This window comes from Phallusia mammillata, chromosome 2 (genome assembly GCF_965637545.1).
Source record: "Phallusia mammillata chromosome 2, kaPhaMamm4.hap1.1, whole genome shotgun sequence".
Lineage (NCBI taxonomy): Eukaryota > Metazoa > Chordata > Ascidiacea > Phlebobranchia > Ascidiidae > Phallusia > Phallusia mammillata.
The window spans coordinates 6377434-6397706 of record NC_137253.1 but is presented as its reverse complement, the minus strand read 5'-3'; the positions used below and the strand labels follow the sequence as shown (position 1 = coordinate 6397706).

The following is a 20273-nucleotide window of genomic DNA, read 5'->3' as shown; positions in this document are numbered from 1 at the left end:
GTAAATTATGCATCACATGCATCCCGGAAACGTCACGAAGCCTGGCCTAAAAGGAAGGGCAAACAAGACAAAAGCACAAAAGCCATTATGGGATTTTGTCCTTTGTTGTAAAGTGGATAGCAGCTTAATATTTAAGTCTTTGTGTGCACAGTTTGTTTGAGGTCTGGTTTGTGGATTGCACAAAGATAATCGCTGTAAGGGTTTTCGGTTACACTGTTTGTACAGTAAACATGCTTTAACTGGTTGTGAAATCAATTCTAAAACAAGAAAAAGTGGAAGTAATGTTGATTTGAATAAACGTTCGTGATAGGCCTTCCGTACACCCATTGCAGTTTATCGATCGCTTCTTATTGTGCGTATTTGAATTGAGCTCATTTAACATGTGTAATAGTTCCGGGGCTGCGCAGGACATCAATTCAAATAGTCAATGATGATGTATTGACTTTATCAACGCACTTCAATTTTAATGGTTCAGCGTTCTTGGAAAGAGATATTTAGTTTAGAGTTGTATCTATATATCAAGTTGTTTGGTATATATTGTGCATGTCAATGCCATATTGACTGTTCGCTGCGGAATGTGGGAAGAGTTTATTTACATAATATACAAAGTTTACTTGTTGGCTATTTACCATAAAAAGACCATAAAATCAGTTTGGCTGTTTATGCCAACTTTTGTGCTTTTAAATTAGTTATAAATTAGTGAAACACAAGTAAACGTTTAAAAAGTCGTATACAACTACAGAAAAATTAACACACACCTCTTTTTAAAGCAATAAAAAACGATCTGCAGCAATCGTTTTCATAAAGATAAAACCACAGTTATATAAAGCTTATGCATATGACTGCTTAGTGCGTTACAGAAACACACGCCACTTGTGATAAAATACGTTGTTATAATCTTGTTCTGCACAGCATGCCGTATTTTTACAAAGCCGTTATTCTGCTCCTGTTAAAGACCGCAATAAACGAAATGCCAGTCGTCACGCTTATTGAGTGTGCGTTAGACCGTGACAGTCACCTACCCCTTTTTTCAGCTTACAAACTCAAGCACGAAACGAATTGCCAGCAGTCAGTGGACAGCCCAGCTGAAGTGTGTGTCCTGTTTCAAATCACTTTATAAACCAAAGAGAAAGAGGTAGTCCGTAGTTGCACTGTTGTTCAGGTTGGAGAGTAAAAGAAGTTGCTGGTAGTTTGATCAACAATATGTTCTGTTGGACGTTTGTGCAGTCTTTTAAAAAGGTCACTTGCAATGAATCATTCACTTCCTTACTGGCTCAAAGCCTTTTTTGTCTTAAATACATTAACTGTGGTGTTGAAAGCAGTAATATGTACAGTCGTTTAAATAGTAATTGGTTATATGTCAAGTAGTTGTGTTAAGTATACTCAGTAGGTTCATAGAAAGGCGTAGTTCGTTAAGGAAAGTTCAAGTCTAATTTATATTGTATACTTATTTCAATGTGCAGGCTTAATGTAAATGCAGTTAGGTGCTAACTGCTATTGCACAACAAGGTTGGCGTGGCACAAACAGTCACAAGAATTACGTTTTGTCGCGTGTTGCGCTGCCTGAGGCGAAAAACGTGCGAAAATCGATAACTCGCGCTGCAGGGCAAAACAGTGTGGATCAAGAACCATTCATTAAATAAAAATGTTGAATTAATCAAAATCCGTGTCTACACAACATTCTTAAGAGGTTGTTTTATAATATTAGGAGTTAAGAAAACCTTAGTTTGTCCCACACAGTCAAAGGTGTGAATTTTAATGCATTTGTTGATTGATTTGTTTACTTTTAGTGCGGACATGTGCCGACAACACCAACTAGGATGCAAAAGAAGCCCTACGTTGTGTGTTTATTAGCATTTAGCCTTTTAGGTGTCTGCTGGTACATTTCTTCGTCGCCGATTCAACATATGCAGAGACCAGGATTTTTAAACAGACCAGCTTACAAGAGATTTCTACAACCACCAACGTCGATACGAAACAGTACAGACGAAAATAAAAACCTGACTTCAAGTGTACTTGAAACAACTGCGCCAGAGCCAACTGAAGGACAAACGTTAACGTCTACGGAACGGACTAAGTTAACAGTCGACGATATTGGATTTACAATTAAAACTAGCGAAAAATTCCATAGTACAAGAATCGACCTAATACTAAAGACTTGGTTTGTTCAAACCAATGGCCAGGTATTGATATTGTGCATACATTCGACTGTAGCGTGTAAAGGTTTGAGCTGATGTAGGGTTAAAACTTTGTACTTGGTGGCTGGTAATTACCGATCTCACAGGCCCACACATAAAACATACAATTTTAGTTAGTTTGGGGCGACAGACGAGTATTAAATATTAGTATGTCTTTTTAATTTAAAAAGGATCCGTTTGCACTAAGATAACTAATTCCACAATTTGCTTGATGGGGCAATTAACAAACAGATTGTTTTTGCTTTTTCAGATAAATTTTATCACAGACGGCGAGGACACAGTTTATCAAGAGAAAAGTGGTAAGTAACATTAAATTAACTTTATTTACACAAACGTTCTGCACATATCTGATCAACGCGTTTTGTTCTCCAGGCAACAAACTCATTAAAAGCGGTTGCGGAAAAAGCCACGGCCTGTAAGTAACTCGCTTTTGGTATTTTTCGTCTTTCGTTTGCATGTGATTAGATTTTTTAAAAGGCCAAATACTAAAAGCGTGCATTTTTTAAAGCGTTTATTGGAAAGTACACACATTATCAACTATATAAATTAGTTAAACGATAGGGTGTGCAAGCATCTGCTAGTTTCCATATTTTACTTGGAAAGGGAAGCAACAGCATTTGAAGTAATTTGAATCTCCTCAATGACTTCCTGTCTGTTGCGTGGGTTGCTGGATACAGTTTTTTTTTTTAAAAGTATTGGAATATTAAGACATAACGTCTGTTTATCATTACAGTAAAACGCGAAACGGACGATTCGCTGTACTTAAGGTTTGGGTTCTAAGGTATGCTTTCTGTTAACGTCCAAAACCACGTTTGAATTATTTACTCCCATTGCAAACAGACTGAAAACTTTGACAAGTCTGAAGTCGTCCACCGTTTTATTTGGACACATATATTTCACCTAAGTAATAGGCATCGTCAGTATCTAAAAACAACAAAGAGCGCTAAAAATCGTATGCAAGTGTACCTTTTTTGATACTAGTCTGTTATTGTATGCGACTGTTGTCTCCTCTGTCGTATTGAGTCTCTGGTGACTCGTGATTCACAATATACTACCCCGCATTAGAAAAGATTATTATGGGTCCCCTTCCCTGAAGGGGACACATATTGTTTTTGTCTATATTTTTTTTTTCTTTTTTTCTTTTTTCTTTTTTCTTTTTTCTTTTTTCTTTTTTCTTTTTTTCTTTCTAACGCAGATTTGTTCCCACGTTTTGGTCAAGAAAGAATGGTTCAAACTTTTTCAAATTTACATACATTTACGATATTGGTCTAAAGATGGTCCATGTAAATTTTGACCCCGTTTGATCCCGCGGTTCACCCACAGCCCCCCAAAACGTGAAATTTTTAGCGCGGCTATTGTTCCCACGTTTTGGTCAAGAAAGAATGGTTCACACTTTTTCAAATTTACACACATTACAGATATTGGTCTAAAGATGGTCCATGTGAATTTTGACCCCGTATGACCCAGAGGTTCACCCACAGGCCCCCGAAACATAAATGTGTCTAACGCTCGTTTGGTCAAGAAAGGCACTGTAGGCAGAAGTACCAAGAGAGTAACTCACTGGTTTACGATAGCGGGAGGGCTCAGCTTGACGTCGGACAGATGGTTTACGAGACGTCGTTTCAGTGATTAGAAATCAGCTGTTTTGCACAGCAATGCTATGTCGTTTTATTAAGTGGTCACTCACATTTTCGGTTTTGGCGAAGGTTTTACACCTATGACGTGATTTAAACCTAATAACCGTGCTTCGGTTTTGTACATGTCAAGAAAAACTTTGTTAATAAAAGTTAAGATGAAAAAATTAACTTGAGTTTTGCCAAATAAATGTTTTTTTAAATGCTCGTTGTCAGGTTGGCCACCGCATGATCACGGGTTACTTAAGGTCAACTAGTCGGTATTACAAACACAGCTCAGAACTTTCTTCATAACGTAGCGTTTTTTTGACAATCAATTTAGGAGTCAATACTCAAGGCATGTATAAATTAGGCTTAACCGTATTGTTGAACACGAATGACGGCGTGCTATTGAAAACGGTGGCAAAAGGTCAAACGGTCGTTTGGCGTGTGCACCCTGAGAGGTTACTACTGGTCAATGGTACTCGTTTTGCGAAACAAAGTTAAATGAAAAACAATTTGTTATGTATACACTTGTAGCAAATTGCTTTTTAATTTAAAGTGTCTGTAACACAACTGTTACAGCTTTCTAAAAAAAATTGTGTTCAAAACCCGACCTTGGAGGACTATATCTGGGTCAAAGCAAGAGATTAGATTTAAGTCTTTGTTACGTTTTTTTTAATTTTGTAATTACATGACAATAATAGTGCAAAAAGAATACGAACATTTTTTTTATTGTTGGGTTAATGCTTTCTAAAAATTTGTCCTTAACAATGTAAAAATCACCGCAACATTTGTTTACTGTAAATCCGCACAAACGCGCGTGTGGGGACCCATCAGTTTTTGTTTACAAAAACAATCATATGTGTAGATCAAATGATGTGTATAGTTAATTGGTAAATATCGTATAGAATATATAAAATGGAAGTATATCAGAAAGCCACTCTTCTAGTTTTTTTCTTCTTTGTAGCAACGTTGGCGCCCGCGCGGTTTTTGACACCCTGTTGCTCTTTTGTACCTTCAACTTATGCTTCTCATTGTTATGTTTGTTAGCAAATCGTAATGTCTGAATAGAATTTATGGCGAAAGTACATGAACAAAGCTAAAAAAGAAAACGTTTAAACTTAGATTCGAAAGGTTTCGTTTGCCAATAAAGTCTTTGCGGAGATATAATTCAAGTCAAACCGAAGCAAACGTGAAAAAAATGTTCTCATATTGAAATCTGGCATCTAGCTGCGGTTTACCATCTTGCGGTTTACACTTGCTTATGAAACTAAAGTTAAAAGTTGTTGCTTGAGAAGAACGCTGATCACCGAGTTTGATTCGAATATACCTCTTGTATCATTAAGTGTAATCTTCTTTTGATTCGAGTTTGTTGCTGGATCTGATTCAACTAAAGTCACCAATAGTCGTCACCAATAAATTGGGACGGGTCAATTCGAGTTATTCGCAATTCGAAAGATAGGATTCGGGTGAAGTCAAGTCCCTTATAAAAAACATGACGTGAACACACTTTACTTGAGTGAAGTATTTGTACCGACGATTTCACGATTCAAGTACAATCTTTACACTTAGACAGCTCAGTTTACAACATGCCGTCCAAACGAAGTCACGAAAGCGACATTTTGACAAACACGCACATTCGCATAAAATCAATATTTGTGTGATCAATACTCCTAGACTGACCAATCCCAGGGTTGTCTACTTTTCAAGGTTTGGCCTAAACGTCAGTTGCCAATACATTCTTCGTGTGTTTTGGCCTTTACCGTATGAAGAAAATAACACTGTTTTTCAGTTCATTTGGCTTTGAGAAATGTCTAGAAGTTCCTGGGTGTATTTAAACGTTTTCAAATTGTGTCGTTTAATTGGGATTTATACGTGTAACAATTCCATTTTCTATGACCATGCAGCTTTGAAACACTATGCTCGGATCTGTTTATATGTTTAATGACGAATATAACGGCCCAAACAGTCCTAACGTAGCGGCTATGTTATTCAAACGTTTCGACAAATGCTCATGCTACATTTACATAGCATTGCTGCAGAACATATATCACATTACCCAGACAATCTTTTTCCTTTCGATTGCACAATTTAAGCTGCTCATGTATATTTTATTTATTTCAGAGTTGATTTATGCTGCAAAGTTGGACGCGAGTACGATACATTTATGGCAGACACGAGCAAAAGGTGAGTTACAACATTTTGTCGACAAATTGAATCAAACGTCTATATGCCAGTTCACTGAACGTTTCGTGGTGATCCTAAACCACAGAATGCACAACCTGCGGTCATCGCTGAATCCCTTTCTTTATATGCGTCTGTGCTCAGCACTTAAAGAACGGGGTGTAGAAACAGGGGTGTGCGACTTCACTGCGTGGCCTAATACAATTATTATGAATAGATCGTAGCTCGCACTCCCATATAACGCAAGGTGATTTTACTTTGTTGCATACCAAATACGGCTATATTAGGTTAACAAGTAAAATTCTTCGGGCCGCAGGTTGCACACCCCTAGCAGCTGCTAAAGAATATATATAATGGCCGCAATGGACCGAAAAAACTCTTGTGGTAACCTTAACCTTTTGAAATTGTCCAGAAAACTTAATTTTGGTTTGAAAAGATACAGAAAAATGTTTAGTATTGTCTCTAATCTCCATAGACATATTTTGCGCGGGTTTTGAGACTTACCAGACACTAACTAAACTAAACTAAACACGCACTGGCGACTGTGATATACCACATGTAAGACATACCTGCTTCTTAACTTTCTTTACGTTTTACAAGGTGGTGGTGTCACTTCGATGATGACAATTATGTGAACGTTGGAAGTTTGGTGAACTATCTTGATCAGTTTGACGACAAAAAAGACTGGTACATTGGTCGAAAAAGTCGACCAAGTTTTAAGGTATGTCGTGTTAAACTATTTACAGAAAAAAACAAGACCAATAATACTTGTGATTGAGCAAAATTGTAAATTCGACATTTCAGGTTCTGGCCTATAACAAACAGGCTTTAATCGGCCCTAATTTAACATTCTCTTTTCGCAGGGTTTTTTTCACAAATATTTACAGGCTTTTTTCAAAAAAACACTACTCATATAAAGCGCTATAGTTGCTGAATTTAACGTTCTGTCCAACATCCCTATAAACGTCGTGCTCAAGCCAATAAGCCAATGTCTATTATTGTACATGTTTTGTTCATGTTGTACTGTATACAGCAGTGGTTTTTGTAGGCTGTCATGCACAGCCTGTTAATTGAACTTTTGGGACAAAACGGGCTTTTTAAAAACCATTCGGGTTTGGGCTAGAAATTCGTTCTCGCTTACAACTCTGTCACTAAGAGTTCGGGGGTTCATCGATGCTTGTGGCTAACCATTTCGCATACATATGTGCACACCTGAAAGTACACACATTTGTTTAGTGGAAGGGAAAGCTTTATTGAACTAATGTTTATGTGGAACGAATTGGTCTTAAATTGCCCATCATATATATTAGTTATAAAACAATTACAATACGTTGATTGGTTAGAAGTTGTTTTTTGAGTCAAATGAACAATAATGCACCCTAAACATCATTAACAACCAACAAATGTCCAAAAGCACTCTAGAATATGAATAAAGCATATGAGTGTAATAAACAGGACAGGGGCGTTTAGATGGGGTATTCCATCCATATCAAATATAATCTCCGAAACTTAAAAATGTATTTGTGATTCACAAACTATTCCATGTTCTACCAATTTGTACAAAATGAAACACGTTTTAATGTTTTTGTTATGTTTTCGAATGTGATTTATGTAACGTCGTTTGTTTACAGTCACGCTATAGGACGAGGTGGTACGTTTACGAGTTTGGTACAGGTGGAGGTGGAGTTTGTATTTCTAGACCTCTTGCTATAAAAATGGAACCGTATTGTGGGTAAGTTTAGTGTGCTTTTTAATCAAATGACTTCCTCTGACCTTTCTTGAATATACAGGACTACTGTGCATTATAATTATAACTCAGTTTTCCACAATGGGTAGAACTTAATAGGAATCCTTCCTTATGAAATATCGGTAGAACGCCTGCGTTTCGTTACTTAATAAGTCGACAGAAACTACATTTAACGTTTATGAAATTCTCACTTCCAATTGCTCCAGGCTCATTCGTTACAGTTCAATTTTTCACAGTGCTAAGAATTTAATTTGAGAACAAAATATCATGCATGTTATGTTTCCAAAATGTCTACATTTGCTGGAAAAATAAGTCGACAGAAATGAAATCGAACAGTTCCTTTATGTGTCATTTTAAATATTGCTAGAATATGCATGCATACCTGGTTTGGTCAGGTTTTGCGAGGTTTTTGGATGAAATAATAAACGCAATGTGAGACATTTGCAGTTTTTCCACACCAGTGGTTCCAAAAACTAACTTCATTTTAATATCCAAAGCCTGCTGTCATTTCCATACGACATGTGCGAGTAATTCAACCGCCTCTGCAAATGAGAAACTAATTAACGATTTTTCTGAAAGCAGGATATCCTCGTTTATTATGGGTCCCCTTCCCTGAAGGGGACACATATTGTTTTCGTCTATATATATATTTTTTTTCTTTTTTTCTTTTTTTCTTTTTTTCTTTTTTTCTTTTTTTCTTTTTTCTTTTTTTCTTTTTTTCTTTCTAACGCGGATTTGTTCCCACGTTTTGGTCAAGAAAGAATGGTTCAAACTTTTTCAAATTTACACACATTACAGATATTGATCTAAAGATGGTCCATGTGAATTTTGACCCCGTTTGATCCCTCGGTTCACCCACAGCCCCCCAAAACGTGAAATTTTTAACGCGGATTTGTTCCCACGTTTTGGTCAAGAAAGAATGGTTCAAACTTTCCCAAATTTACTCTTATTATAGATATTGGTCAAACGATGGTCCATGTGAATTTTGACCCCGTTTGACCCCTCGGTTCACCCACAGCCCCCCAAAACGTGAAATTTTTGAAACGGCTATACTTGCTAAAGCAGATGTTTCTGGAGTTTCATACTTTTTGATTGGTACATTGCAGCGTATTTTAAACTATTTTGTAACTTGAAGTTGTATATATCCATTTTCACCCCTTTACCCCCAAATATTTGTTTGTTTGTTCACATGTTATTGAGGCCAGAAATACAAGACTTAACCTGCTGAAATTTTTAACAGCTGTGGATAGGGTGCTCCTTGTTGGCTGGTAAAAATTTCAGTGCAATCAGCTCAGTAATAGTAAAAATATGTTTTTACATGCTGTCTTCTGTCATATTTGTGCTCGCTCAGTGCACAGCTGACGCAATGGGAGTGATTGACGATAGTGGCACATGGAAAAATGCCTCTGCTTCACGCATGAACGCAGTCGTCACTTGACCATTTTCTCTCTGGTTGGAATTAAGATGATACGGTGTTAGTGATATTGCGCTGTAAACGTTAACGCTGCGGGGTCACGGCAGGGACAGGCGATGCGTATGACGTCATGACCGTATTTGCCTGTCGCTCAGTGCACAGCTGACGCAATGGGAGTAATTGACCATAGTGGCGCATAGAAAAAAATGCCTCTGCTTCACGCATGAACGCAGTCGTTACGTGACCATTTTCTCAGTCAGATAGAAGTATCAACTCTCAAGGGAGTAATTCACTTGTTTACGATTAAGGCGGGTGAATGCAGCGGGAGTGCTCAGCTTGACGTCCGGACCGACGTTTTATGAGGCAGTCGTGTCGGTGATTAGAAATCAGCTGTTTTTGCGCAGCTATGCTATGTCGTTTTATTAAGTTATCAAGCACATTTTAAGTTTTGGAAAATTGTGTTTAAAAACTGACCTTGAACGACAATATCAAGGTCAAAGCATGAGAATAAATTGAAAGTATTTTCTGTTATTTTTTCCTATTTACTGTTTTTTTTGTAATTATATGACAATAATGATGCAAAAACAATACGGACAAAATTTTTTGGGTTAAAGCTAAAGTTGGTTAAGCTTGTCCTTAAGAATCTAAAAATAACCAGGATGTTTGTTTACCATAAATCCGCACAAACGCGCGTATGGGGACCCATTCGTTTTTGCTTGCAAAAACAATCAAATATGTAGATCAAATGATGTGTATAGTAAATTGGTAAATATCTAACAGTGATTGTGCCCTATATTTACTGTTACCAAATCGCATATGCATATGTGTGGGGACCCATTAGATTATGCTTGCAGAAGCAATTAGGTTATAAAGTGCCAGGAAAAAGATAGGGACCCAATGAAATGTAGGTGCCAAATATATATCCATTATAAATATAGTAAATGGAATATGTGATACATCATTAAATATGATGTAGTATATATAACCCAGCAATATATAGGAAAACCGCTATTCTAGTTAATGTTTGGTGTTGAACAGTCATGCAATTCTAAAATGCGTATATAAGCAACAAGCGACCGATGTGGCTGTTGTTTGAATAGACAAGGCAACTGTTATTCACTCGTAAAGGCAAGGTTCGGCTTGTCTTTGGTTTCAAGTACTTTCGAGCGTTGGAAACGTGTGGTTTCGGCCAAACGCTTTTAGAAACTGTCGATTCGTGCATTAAGGTTAAACAACAGTCATTCATTTTGGAGGTAAATTTGATCCCAGCAGGGGTAAATCACAGTACGCCAGGCCCATTGAAGGCGCATACAGAATCAGCCGGTCATCAAGCATTTCCGTGTGTTTTCCGTCAAGCGTATAGGCTAAAAAACTACCCTGCGCTAGAATTTCGAACCCACGCTTTGCCTTATGGGAATGCTTGGCGACCGACTGATTCGGTATGTCACCTTCAATGGGCCTGGCGTACTGTGATTCACATATGGATGTGTGAAACTTGAGCCCCAACACGACCCGAACCCGAAAGTACAAGCCTAAAACCCGGTCTAAACTCGAATATTTTTAAGAAGCCTGTTTAGGCCCGAAAGTTTGATTGACAGGCTTATACATTGAAGCCTTGGAAAGACTAAGACAACAAACACAATATAGACAATTCGTGCTAAACAAAGCCTTAAGGACTGTTTGATATTAGTTTAGGTCCAGCAACTGACTACTTAGCCAGTTAAATTTGTTGTCAAAAATACTGACACAGAGTGTAAAGTCAGGCCCAAATCAAGCTCGTGTTTTTAGAAACCTAAGCTCGAACCAGGCCCGAAAACATGAACTGAATTACAACTCTGGTTCACCGGTCTGAATTGACCCTTCGGGGCTGATCCCAGTTATGAATTTATATCAATCTTTGCGTGGGTACACTTCTCACTAATAAACGTTAAGTAGTGCATAAGTTTGACTTTTTTTTAGAAGGTGAAAAATAATTTACATCCTTCTAAGATAGTTTTTAAAAGTAGTAAGTAAGAAATGACAACACTTACTTGATTTTCAGAAACGGGGTTTTTCCAAAAACATGTCAAGCTGCTGGTGCTGCAGATGATTGCGTCATTGGGTTAATTGCAACAAAGTTGATTGGAACAAAAATGACGGAGTCTCCATTATTTCACTCGCACATTGAGAGACTTGGTAAACTTAATTCGTCAACGTTAACGCAACAGGTAATGCTTTAAACTTTCAATTTTACTACCTAGTTGAGGACATGCAGTATAAGAGAAAGAAAGATTGGTTTGGCTGTAGATCGGCATCAGCCTTCAAAAATCATATCGGTCTGTCTCTAGTCAAAACCGTGTGCAATATCTGTTCCCAACTTGCCATGGTATCGACACATTGCCTTCATAATATGTTTGTTTTTGTGCCAAAAGCAATAGGTTACATTTATACATCAAATCAGTTTTCCACAATGTTTTGTTTACTAACAGCACAAAACGTTAAAAAAATTGCGGCCCGCCTTTAGCTACACAGGAAAACGATTTTTAATTACATATATTGATTCATCAGTGGACATGGCCTTCAAAGCAACGTTTGTGAATAAAAGTTTGCGATAAAGATTGGTTGGATTGCATTATACACTGCCACACTCTCGGCATAGTCTCCTGGCAAATCAGTGCCCACTAAACTATAAGAGTCTGAACAAAATGATAATGCTTATTATTTAGAGCGCGAGTATTGGAAGGACTCCTGTCGTGGGTTCCAATCCCTCCGCAGGCTAGATTTTTTAGGATGTGCCTTGCCATATGGGCATGCTTGGAAGAACGGCTTAATTTGGTATAACGCCTTGAATGGGCCTGGCGTACTATGATTTGTGGATGAGTGTTCTGTGACTGGTCCCAGTATGAATGTATTTATCTTAGTTATGTCGTCTAGCGTCGACTTGGTGTTAGTTTACGACCCATGTATGTATATAATAGGGTTACTTAATGATTATAACTGAGACTGTTTAGCGTACTATCCTTGTTTCTGGGTTGAAGCTTTGCCGCTCAATTTCTTGCTCATGAAACACAAGGGGGTTAGACCGGTTTAGAACCCACAACCTTGTGAACATAAGGCGGTTGCGCTAACCCTGTAACTTCATCACGTCATGACATAATGTTTGCTTATAGTCTATGACTTATGACATCGCGAAATGTGCCAAAAACTGATTTGTAATCACCATTTCAAGCATTTACTAGCCATGAATATGCTTTCATTATCAGGATTTTTTGCATCATTTAACATATTACATCATCACTCTATCAAGTCTTTAATTTTCATCTCTATTCCTTTGTGTCTTTTCAGGCTTGTGTGAGTTACAATGGAAAAAACGTAGTAAACCTTCCTGCTTCCCTACCGCAGTTTAGCAAGGAAGAAGACCCGACCCGAATATTGTCTCTTCATTGTAACATTTATCCCAAGGAAAATATTTGTGCACCTTTGGCCAAGACGTGATTCTCGTTGGTAACATAATGCGGAGTTATAGCTGCAGTATGTATTCGATTTCTAGCCGCGGGACTTGTAAAGTGTTTTATTACACTGCAGTATGTACGGCTTGCAACTACATGCGGTTGACATCCAGGACAGATTGCATTTTTAATGCCGTGCATTTTGATACATTATGCATTCAATTATATGTATACAAACCCGTTTTTCATCCTTAATGAATATCCCAGTTTTTTCAACCTTAAAGGAATCTTCCAGCACGTGTCTTGGTGAATTCAAATAAACCTTGCGTCAATTGATTTACGTTCATGAAATAGGTTTCTTATTTATCCTATTTATCCAAGTTTGCATCATTCAGTATATTTCGCTTTAACAGCATCATCAGTATCTTAATCAAATGTTAAAGCTTTATTTATTAATATTATATATATCATACAATCTTAAGAATGGATGACTTAATGATTTAATGACATTAAACCCATTTGAGTGGACACATTAGTAATATTATTTTGCTTATTATTACAAACTGCGGGTTATATTTGAGTAAATAACGCATGTGCTATACATTCTTTTCTACACATCGGTACTGTGTGAAGATTTAAATTGCACTATTCCGCTATAACATGGTTTGAACGATGGCTTCATTTCAGCAACGAATACCACATATTGCAGTTTCACCTAACCGTAAATTGTGATTTAGCCTAATTTTCATGTTTGGCATGCGACACATTAAAGTGTAAACCGTGCAATATTCGTTTGTTTCTGGGCAAATGTAGAGTTACAGCTCTTTATAAGTCCATTTGTCTGAGATTTTTTAATTTCCCAAATCTGTGTCAGTAGTCTATTTCAGTACAGCCGATACGGAATATGACTACCAAATGTATTGTCGTTTCTTAACAAAAAAATAATAATAATCATTTTGGCAACAACTTTTTTCACTTTCATCTTCTTTCATTGAATCTAACTTATATTTTGGAGATGATGTTTACTTAAACTGTTGCGTTTTAAATATGTAACGCCAATTGCCATAATTATCATTATTTGTTTATTCGCTCGCATTATTTGTTCAATGGCAGTACGTTTAACGTCACACTTCAAAGCATATTGTTGTTTGAAACATTGCCATCGTGTTTGTTTTAGTTGCTTTACTAAATTAAATGCCAGAAACTGCCACATTACGTTATGCTGGGGTTTACATATTTATTTGTGTGTTCTTCAGGTGCACTGCACGTTGTTAGATTTCAACCAGATTACAACTGTTGCATTGTCCAGAAGGGCCTGTTAAACCTTCTGGTCTGTTACAGATTTTTAAGTCGGGTCGGAGTTTTTCGGGTTCGGGCCTTAGTTTGAACACAATGCCCTGAATTGTGCCTGACTCGACATTTGGCCTATTTGTTATGCAATTTCATCAGCTCACGGGCCAATTCTGGGGTTTTGGGCTTATACGTTCGGGTTCGCTTATGAACCTGGTTTATGATTTTTATCGACTGAAAAAAACTTTGTGTTTGGTATTTGGTTTTACACTTGTGCATCGAAAATCTGTGTAAGGTACATCAGTATTTTGACAAACTTTTCGGCGCTTCCGACCGGTTCAAGGCAGTCATAACTATAGGGTTGAATTATACGGTTAACGGATAACCGGTTAACCGATTAACCGAAGAGTTTTTTGCTATCCGATATCCGGATATTTTTGTGTCGGTTAACCGGATAACAAAGGAATAGTGCTGCGTAAGCGTTGTATGCATTTTAACATAAGTTTATATGACACACAGTTAATGTGCAGTGATAGATGCAACAGACGAATTTATGTTTATCCTAATTAATACGAATATTTACTTTGTTGTGCATATTCCCTAATGATGTTAAAATTCACGAGAGAATTGAAGTCACACTAATAAAATATAAAATGCATCCATTGCAAGGCGATTCGCTCGGAAGGATGAATTCTGATATTTGACTTCAGGGCAATATGTGAAACAACTGATATATCGTTCTTTTTCAGAACTAGCCTACACTGCTTAAGCAGTAAATGCGTAAATTTGATATAACTTATATATGGTGTACAATTAGGAACACTAAAATGAAATCTGTGGCACTATTGGATGATTTTGTAATAGACTTATTATTATCCGGTTAACCGGATAGCTAAATTCAAAATATCCGTATATATCCGTTATCCGGATAGTGGAAATTATTGATATCCGAACCAACCCTAGTCATAACTTTGCGCCCGACCCTTAACGAAAAATCATCTCCCCGGCGAGTGCTGTAACAACTATTCAAACTCACCAGTACATGAAATGAAATTGTTTTGTAGCTACCAGGTGCTCCTCGCGTGTGATACTTTCAATTACACCTACATTAGATTACATATGCTTAATTAACCATAGTTGTAAGTCGGGCCGGGCTTTTTGGGCCGGGTTCGGAAAAAAATGACGGGTTTGGTTCCGTCTTAACTCTACACTCTTGGTCAGAAAGAGGTCAGAGGTGTTTGTTTTTCTCGCCCACAGCGGGTCATGCGGTTTCTTCACATGCCTCCTTTGGGCAACAGAATGCCATCCACTTTAATAGATGACATGTTTGCTTTACTTGGCGATCCAAAGGAATGTTTTGTTTTCCTACAACTGTTTTAGGAAGTGATTGCCCGATTATATCCGCGCAAATCGGGAAAACGGCTCGCCGATCATCTCTAACTGCTATGGTGGTAGGCGCAATTGGCAACCTTTCCTTTGTGTGAGATTGCTCAGCAAGTCGGAATTTTCTTATTGATACTGGCGACGAGATAAGCTTCATACCTCACACTTCACCTCTGGTAACCATGCTTTTACCTTCCAGCAAATTTCAATGGCAATTTGTCCTTGCCAAAGTTTCTCGGCCGCTGCTCTGAGGGCGCATTCCCTTTTAGTTAACCTCAAGCACTGACGCCTCATCAGTACAAAAACCTTCTCCAGCGTTGCACTGGGCAAGGCATTGCAATCAGCACCGAACCTTAATGCTGTTTCCTTAATGCTATGCTCGACTATTGACCGAGTTCCCAGGAATTACAGCCCCCACTTTTCACAGTCGCTTCCCAAGTATGGAGTTCTGCATTTCATTCCCACTAATGGCAACCCGTGCACTCTCACGCTCGTCGTCTCCCCCCGAGAAAAAATGAATTTCATAACATGCTGCAACTGGGCATTATTCGACGTTGCTTCGTCACTGCACATGATTCCAAAGTCGTCCGGTGGGTGGCGCCTCTTATCGCTGCTACTCAGTCTGATCGTTAGGCCATTCCTCACATTCAAGAATTCTCGGTTGGCAGGATCTAGCGTATTTTTTCCACAATTGAACTGTTTCCAAACAAATTCGAAGGTATTCAAATTATTCCCGCCCCACTACTGTCAAGGGGCTTTAGGAGTTAGCAGGGATTGTAAACCTTTACCACCGTTTTATTCCTGGCGCTGCCCCAATTATATCTCCTATTTATGAGGCACTTACGGGCAATTCTACAATTTTGCTTTGAAATGACAGGTTAGATTTGACTTTCTCGGAGGCAAAAACCGCCCTGGCAAACGCCACGTTGTTGCACCATGGGGGTTCTCCAGCAATTTACCAATTAAGTCTGGCGCCCATTGGCATTTTTTAGCAAACGGCTTCGACCACCGGAGCTGAAATACATCGCATTTGATAGGAAATTGCTCGCCTTGCAAATCGCCATTCCTCATTTTCGATATTTTTGGAAGATCATGTGTTCCGCGCCTCCACCGATCACACGCATTTGATCCTTACTTTCACCAATGTGTCGGCGTCTTGGTCAGCACGCAAAAACGCCATTGAACCACCATTTCTAAGTTTACCACAGATGTGCGACACATCGAAGGCAAACCAAACCATGTGACCGACGCGCTCGCCCGCGCTTCCATTGATGTTGTTCGACTTCCACTTGACTTGAATTATTCGGCACTGGTAGCTGCTCAGGTGGTTCCGGAGGTTCAAGCATATAGTACTGCTGTCACTGACCTTAAACTAGAGAACATACAGATCGATCCATCTGGAACTACAATCCTTTGTGCCGTTTCCTCTGGGTCGCCTTTTCCAAAACTTTTTGACATTATACACGGTCTTTCGCACCCGTCTATACGGTTTGCACGCAAACTTGCCGCTCCAAAGGTGTAATTAATTTTTTTCAAATATTAACATATCATTTTTTTCGAATAAATCGAAGCCAATATGCATAAGCTTTCCAACGCACCCCAGTTGGAAAAAAAATTCGCACTAATACGATTTTTATCGCTGTTAACAACGAGGCATGTCTCCATGCGCATTTATGCGCCCCTGGCAGTTAAAGGGTTAAAACACCAAGTTGGCTATCTTACAGTGTGTTTTCGCGCCCGTCTAACAGTGTGTCCAGTGTCAGAAGGCAAAAGTGTAACGCGACGTCTCTGCTCCTTTAGCAGGCTACCCGCCCTGCCTAACACGTTTTCAACATCTCAACGTCGACATTGTTGGAGCGCTTGCACCTTCGCAGGGTAAGAGATACCTCCTTACCTTGGTCGACCATTTTACTAGTTGGTCAGAAGCAATTCCTATGCTTGATGCTACCACCATAACCTGTGCATTGGTATTTGCATTCCAATGAGTATCTCGTTTCGGGGTTCTTTCTGACATGTCATCGGATCGCGACCCTCAGTTTACCACCGGTATATTGACGGTTTTGCACCCAGCTTCTTGGAATTTAACTACTTCGCACAAGTCGTACCACCCACATATGGCCTGGGGGAACGCTTTCATCGCCACATCAAAAGTGAGCTCATGGCACGTCCAGTGGAGCCCAATTGAGTTGATGAGCTACCAAGGGTACTGCTTGCGCCCCAATTTGTGAATTTGTGTCGACTTCAATGACACGTCACGATCCTGTCCGCACAACGGTCCCCACCAAAGTCTATCTATCAAACACAAGTTGTCGCACGAGAATTCATGGAGCGTGAAATGGGGCGACTTTGCACGCTTTTAACAACGCAAAGGATAGGGTTTTGGATGTTTTTTTCAATAACCTGGCTTAACGACTAAATATTTTTTATTTCTAAATTGCCTTGCTGACAAGAAAATTTATGCGTGACGTAAAAATGACGTCATTGGTTGCCAGGCAACGCACAATGTTTGCAGGAAAGCAGTTTTGTTGGCACGAGTTTAGCGAAAAAAAATTTCTGCATCGTTTGCTAGCAAATTTGTGAATAAAGTGTAGTAAATATAAATGATCCCTACCGTTTTTAGTAATAAAAAATGTTGATTGTACAGATATTTCAAAAACTTAGAAATATAAGTGTTAACCAAAGCAGTTTGTTTATCAAAGTTATACTTTTTAAAGTCTTTATTTAGGTTAACGGTATACTTATTTTTTTGCTACTGGAAAAAGTGCAAACCTACAGAAATTTGCAATACATTTAACAGTTCTATGATAAGATGAATAAAGTGTTCATATATATAAACTTGCAACTTAAAATAATAAAAAAAGTGGTTTGGTGGCCAGTTAAGTGCACCAATATAATGAAGAAACTGGTGGATGGGTGGGCTTTTAAAAGAACAAGCCGTTGATTTCAAAGTATCCTTACTGAAGAAGAATTATCTAGTGTCCCATCGCACCAAACCTGTGTAAGAAGTTGCTGTTTGGCATGGCTCCTGGCTTGCAATACCAACAGGCACATAGACTCAGAAAAAAGTAAAACATAAATGCCAATGTTTTATTTTGCAACAATTTTGATTAAAACAGACACAAATAATGACATAAAATAGTAATGCATAACAAGATGGAAAGACAAATAACATTCATTGATTTACATGTAATTTTGTGACATTTAGAAGGCTGACACAGGATCTATTGGACTTCAGGTAACTACTGTGTTTGAGTTTATGAAGCTTTAAAAAACATGTCATACTGTGCAGTGTGTCTCTTAAGTTTTGACTTTTTTGATTTTATGGAATCACCAATTTTGAAAAATGCTAATAATTCTTGCATGTTATTTTATGCCCTTAATGAAATCATTTGGATTTTTTGTGATATCCTCACATAACATGTATTGTGGGAAGTATCAGCTGAAACTGAAATAAATGAAAAAAGTGCCACTTTGGATGCAAAATTTCCCACGAGACTTTTTGTGCTGTGCAGGTGAATAGATTCAAGAAGATTTAACAATTTTGTTGATATTGGTTGTTTTATGCATCAATGTTAGTTGTATTTGTTTATATTGCATTTTCTTGTGGTTGTGTTGCATATGACAGTACACATATTCAACATGGTATATAGACCTTAATTAATGCAATAAATATTTTTATCACTAAAAAGTGTGAAATATCTTTCAAAAAAATTAAAAAAAGAGGGAAAGATTGTGCAACACCTTTAAAGGTAGTACCAAAAGCTTTCAAAATTCAGTATGTGCTAAAAGCGTCAAAATGCAGTAAATAAACGATGACGTCACTATTACGTCATGACTTTTCTGACCTTGGAGGACCATGGTCAAACTATTTATTCCAATTTTAGATGAATATACATCACAACCTTTTCATCTTTCGGGACTTAAGTAGGCTACATGTATATCTACTGGAAAATTTACCCGCTAAAACCTAATTTAAACTCTATTTCATGTTCATCAGTTCCATTTAAACATTATAAGTTAAGCGTAGTTATATTTTTATTCAAAATTTTGCAGAAATTGCAAAATCAAACACCGCAAAAGTATCCAAATTAATCATTTTATAAATCGGCCCCATAAGGCGCAATGCAAAATTCGCGCTAATTTCGCCCCATTTTCATCCCCACAACTTGTGTTTTCTATGGCGTGCGACAACTTGTGTTTTCTATGGATTTTGGTCCCCACAGCATTGGCCTCAACTCCGCACGTTTTCCTTCGGAGAGAAGGCAACAGATACCCGCTGACGCCACCTTACAATGGCCCTTTCCACATCATTGATCGAGGCAGCAAGAGGCTTGCCATCGTCGAAAGCAACCAGCTCATTTCCATCGACCGTCTTTAAGCCAGCGCATGTGGACCTTGTGCAGCCAGTACAAGTGGCTCTACCCTCACAGGTTACATTTAAAAAAACATGTGAGTACCTTTTAATACTTACAGGACGACATTTTGTAACTTCACAGTGAGCAGTTAATGTTACGGACAAATTCACAATATTCAAATATGATTTCTATGCTTCCTTTCCCAAGTGCATTGGGAAATCCTAACTAACATCTATATGCGGCGAATCCTAACTTCTATATGCGTCATGTGTTGCAATAAATGGGTTATTGCTGACTGACTAGTTAAGCAACGTTGAAGTTAAAGGAGAGAATGCGCGATCTGACTCCAAAATAAGACCACTGAACGACACCTGACTGATAACAACCAGAACGTAAAACAAGGTTTGTTAAACCAGGGGTCGGTAACCTTTTTTGCATTGCGGACCGGTTTTGAAAATGAAATTTTATCGCGGACCGGTCTTCAAAAGACTACAAATATTTAGCAATAAAAACGCTTAAATTAGTTTATCATCCCCGGGATACATGGGCGAAATGTTTTATTGCATTTAACCTGAAAAAGTATACGGCCCGGTAACGAACCGGTACCGGGCCGCGGACCGGCGGTTGCCGACCACTGTGTTAAACAAAGGTGTACAGC

The 20273-nt window shown here is 38.3% G+C and overlaps 1 protein-coding gene across 1 annotated transcript; it reads left to right on the top strand.

Annotated features, from left to right (window-relative positions):
• The first annotated feature begins 1767 nt into the window (after positions 1–1767).
• On the top strand, positions 1768–13797 carry LOC145214443 (beta-1,3-N-acetylglucosaminyltransferase radical fringe-like). The gene is made up of 8 exons (XM_080082970.1): positions 1768–2183; positions 2449–2497; positions 2571–2613; positions 5939–6001; positions 6599–6719; positions 7630–7730; positions 11201–11366; positions 12484–13797. The coding sequence occupies exons 1-8, from the start codon at positions 1821–1823 to the stop codon at positions 12631–12633; spliced, it is 1056 nt and encodes a 351-aa protein (XP_079939096.1). The 5' UTR covers positions 1768–1820; the 3' UTR covers positions 12634–13797.
• The last annotated feature ends 6476 nt before the right edge of the window (positions 13798–20273 follow it).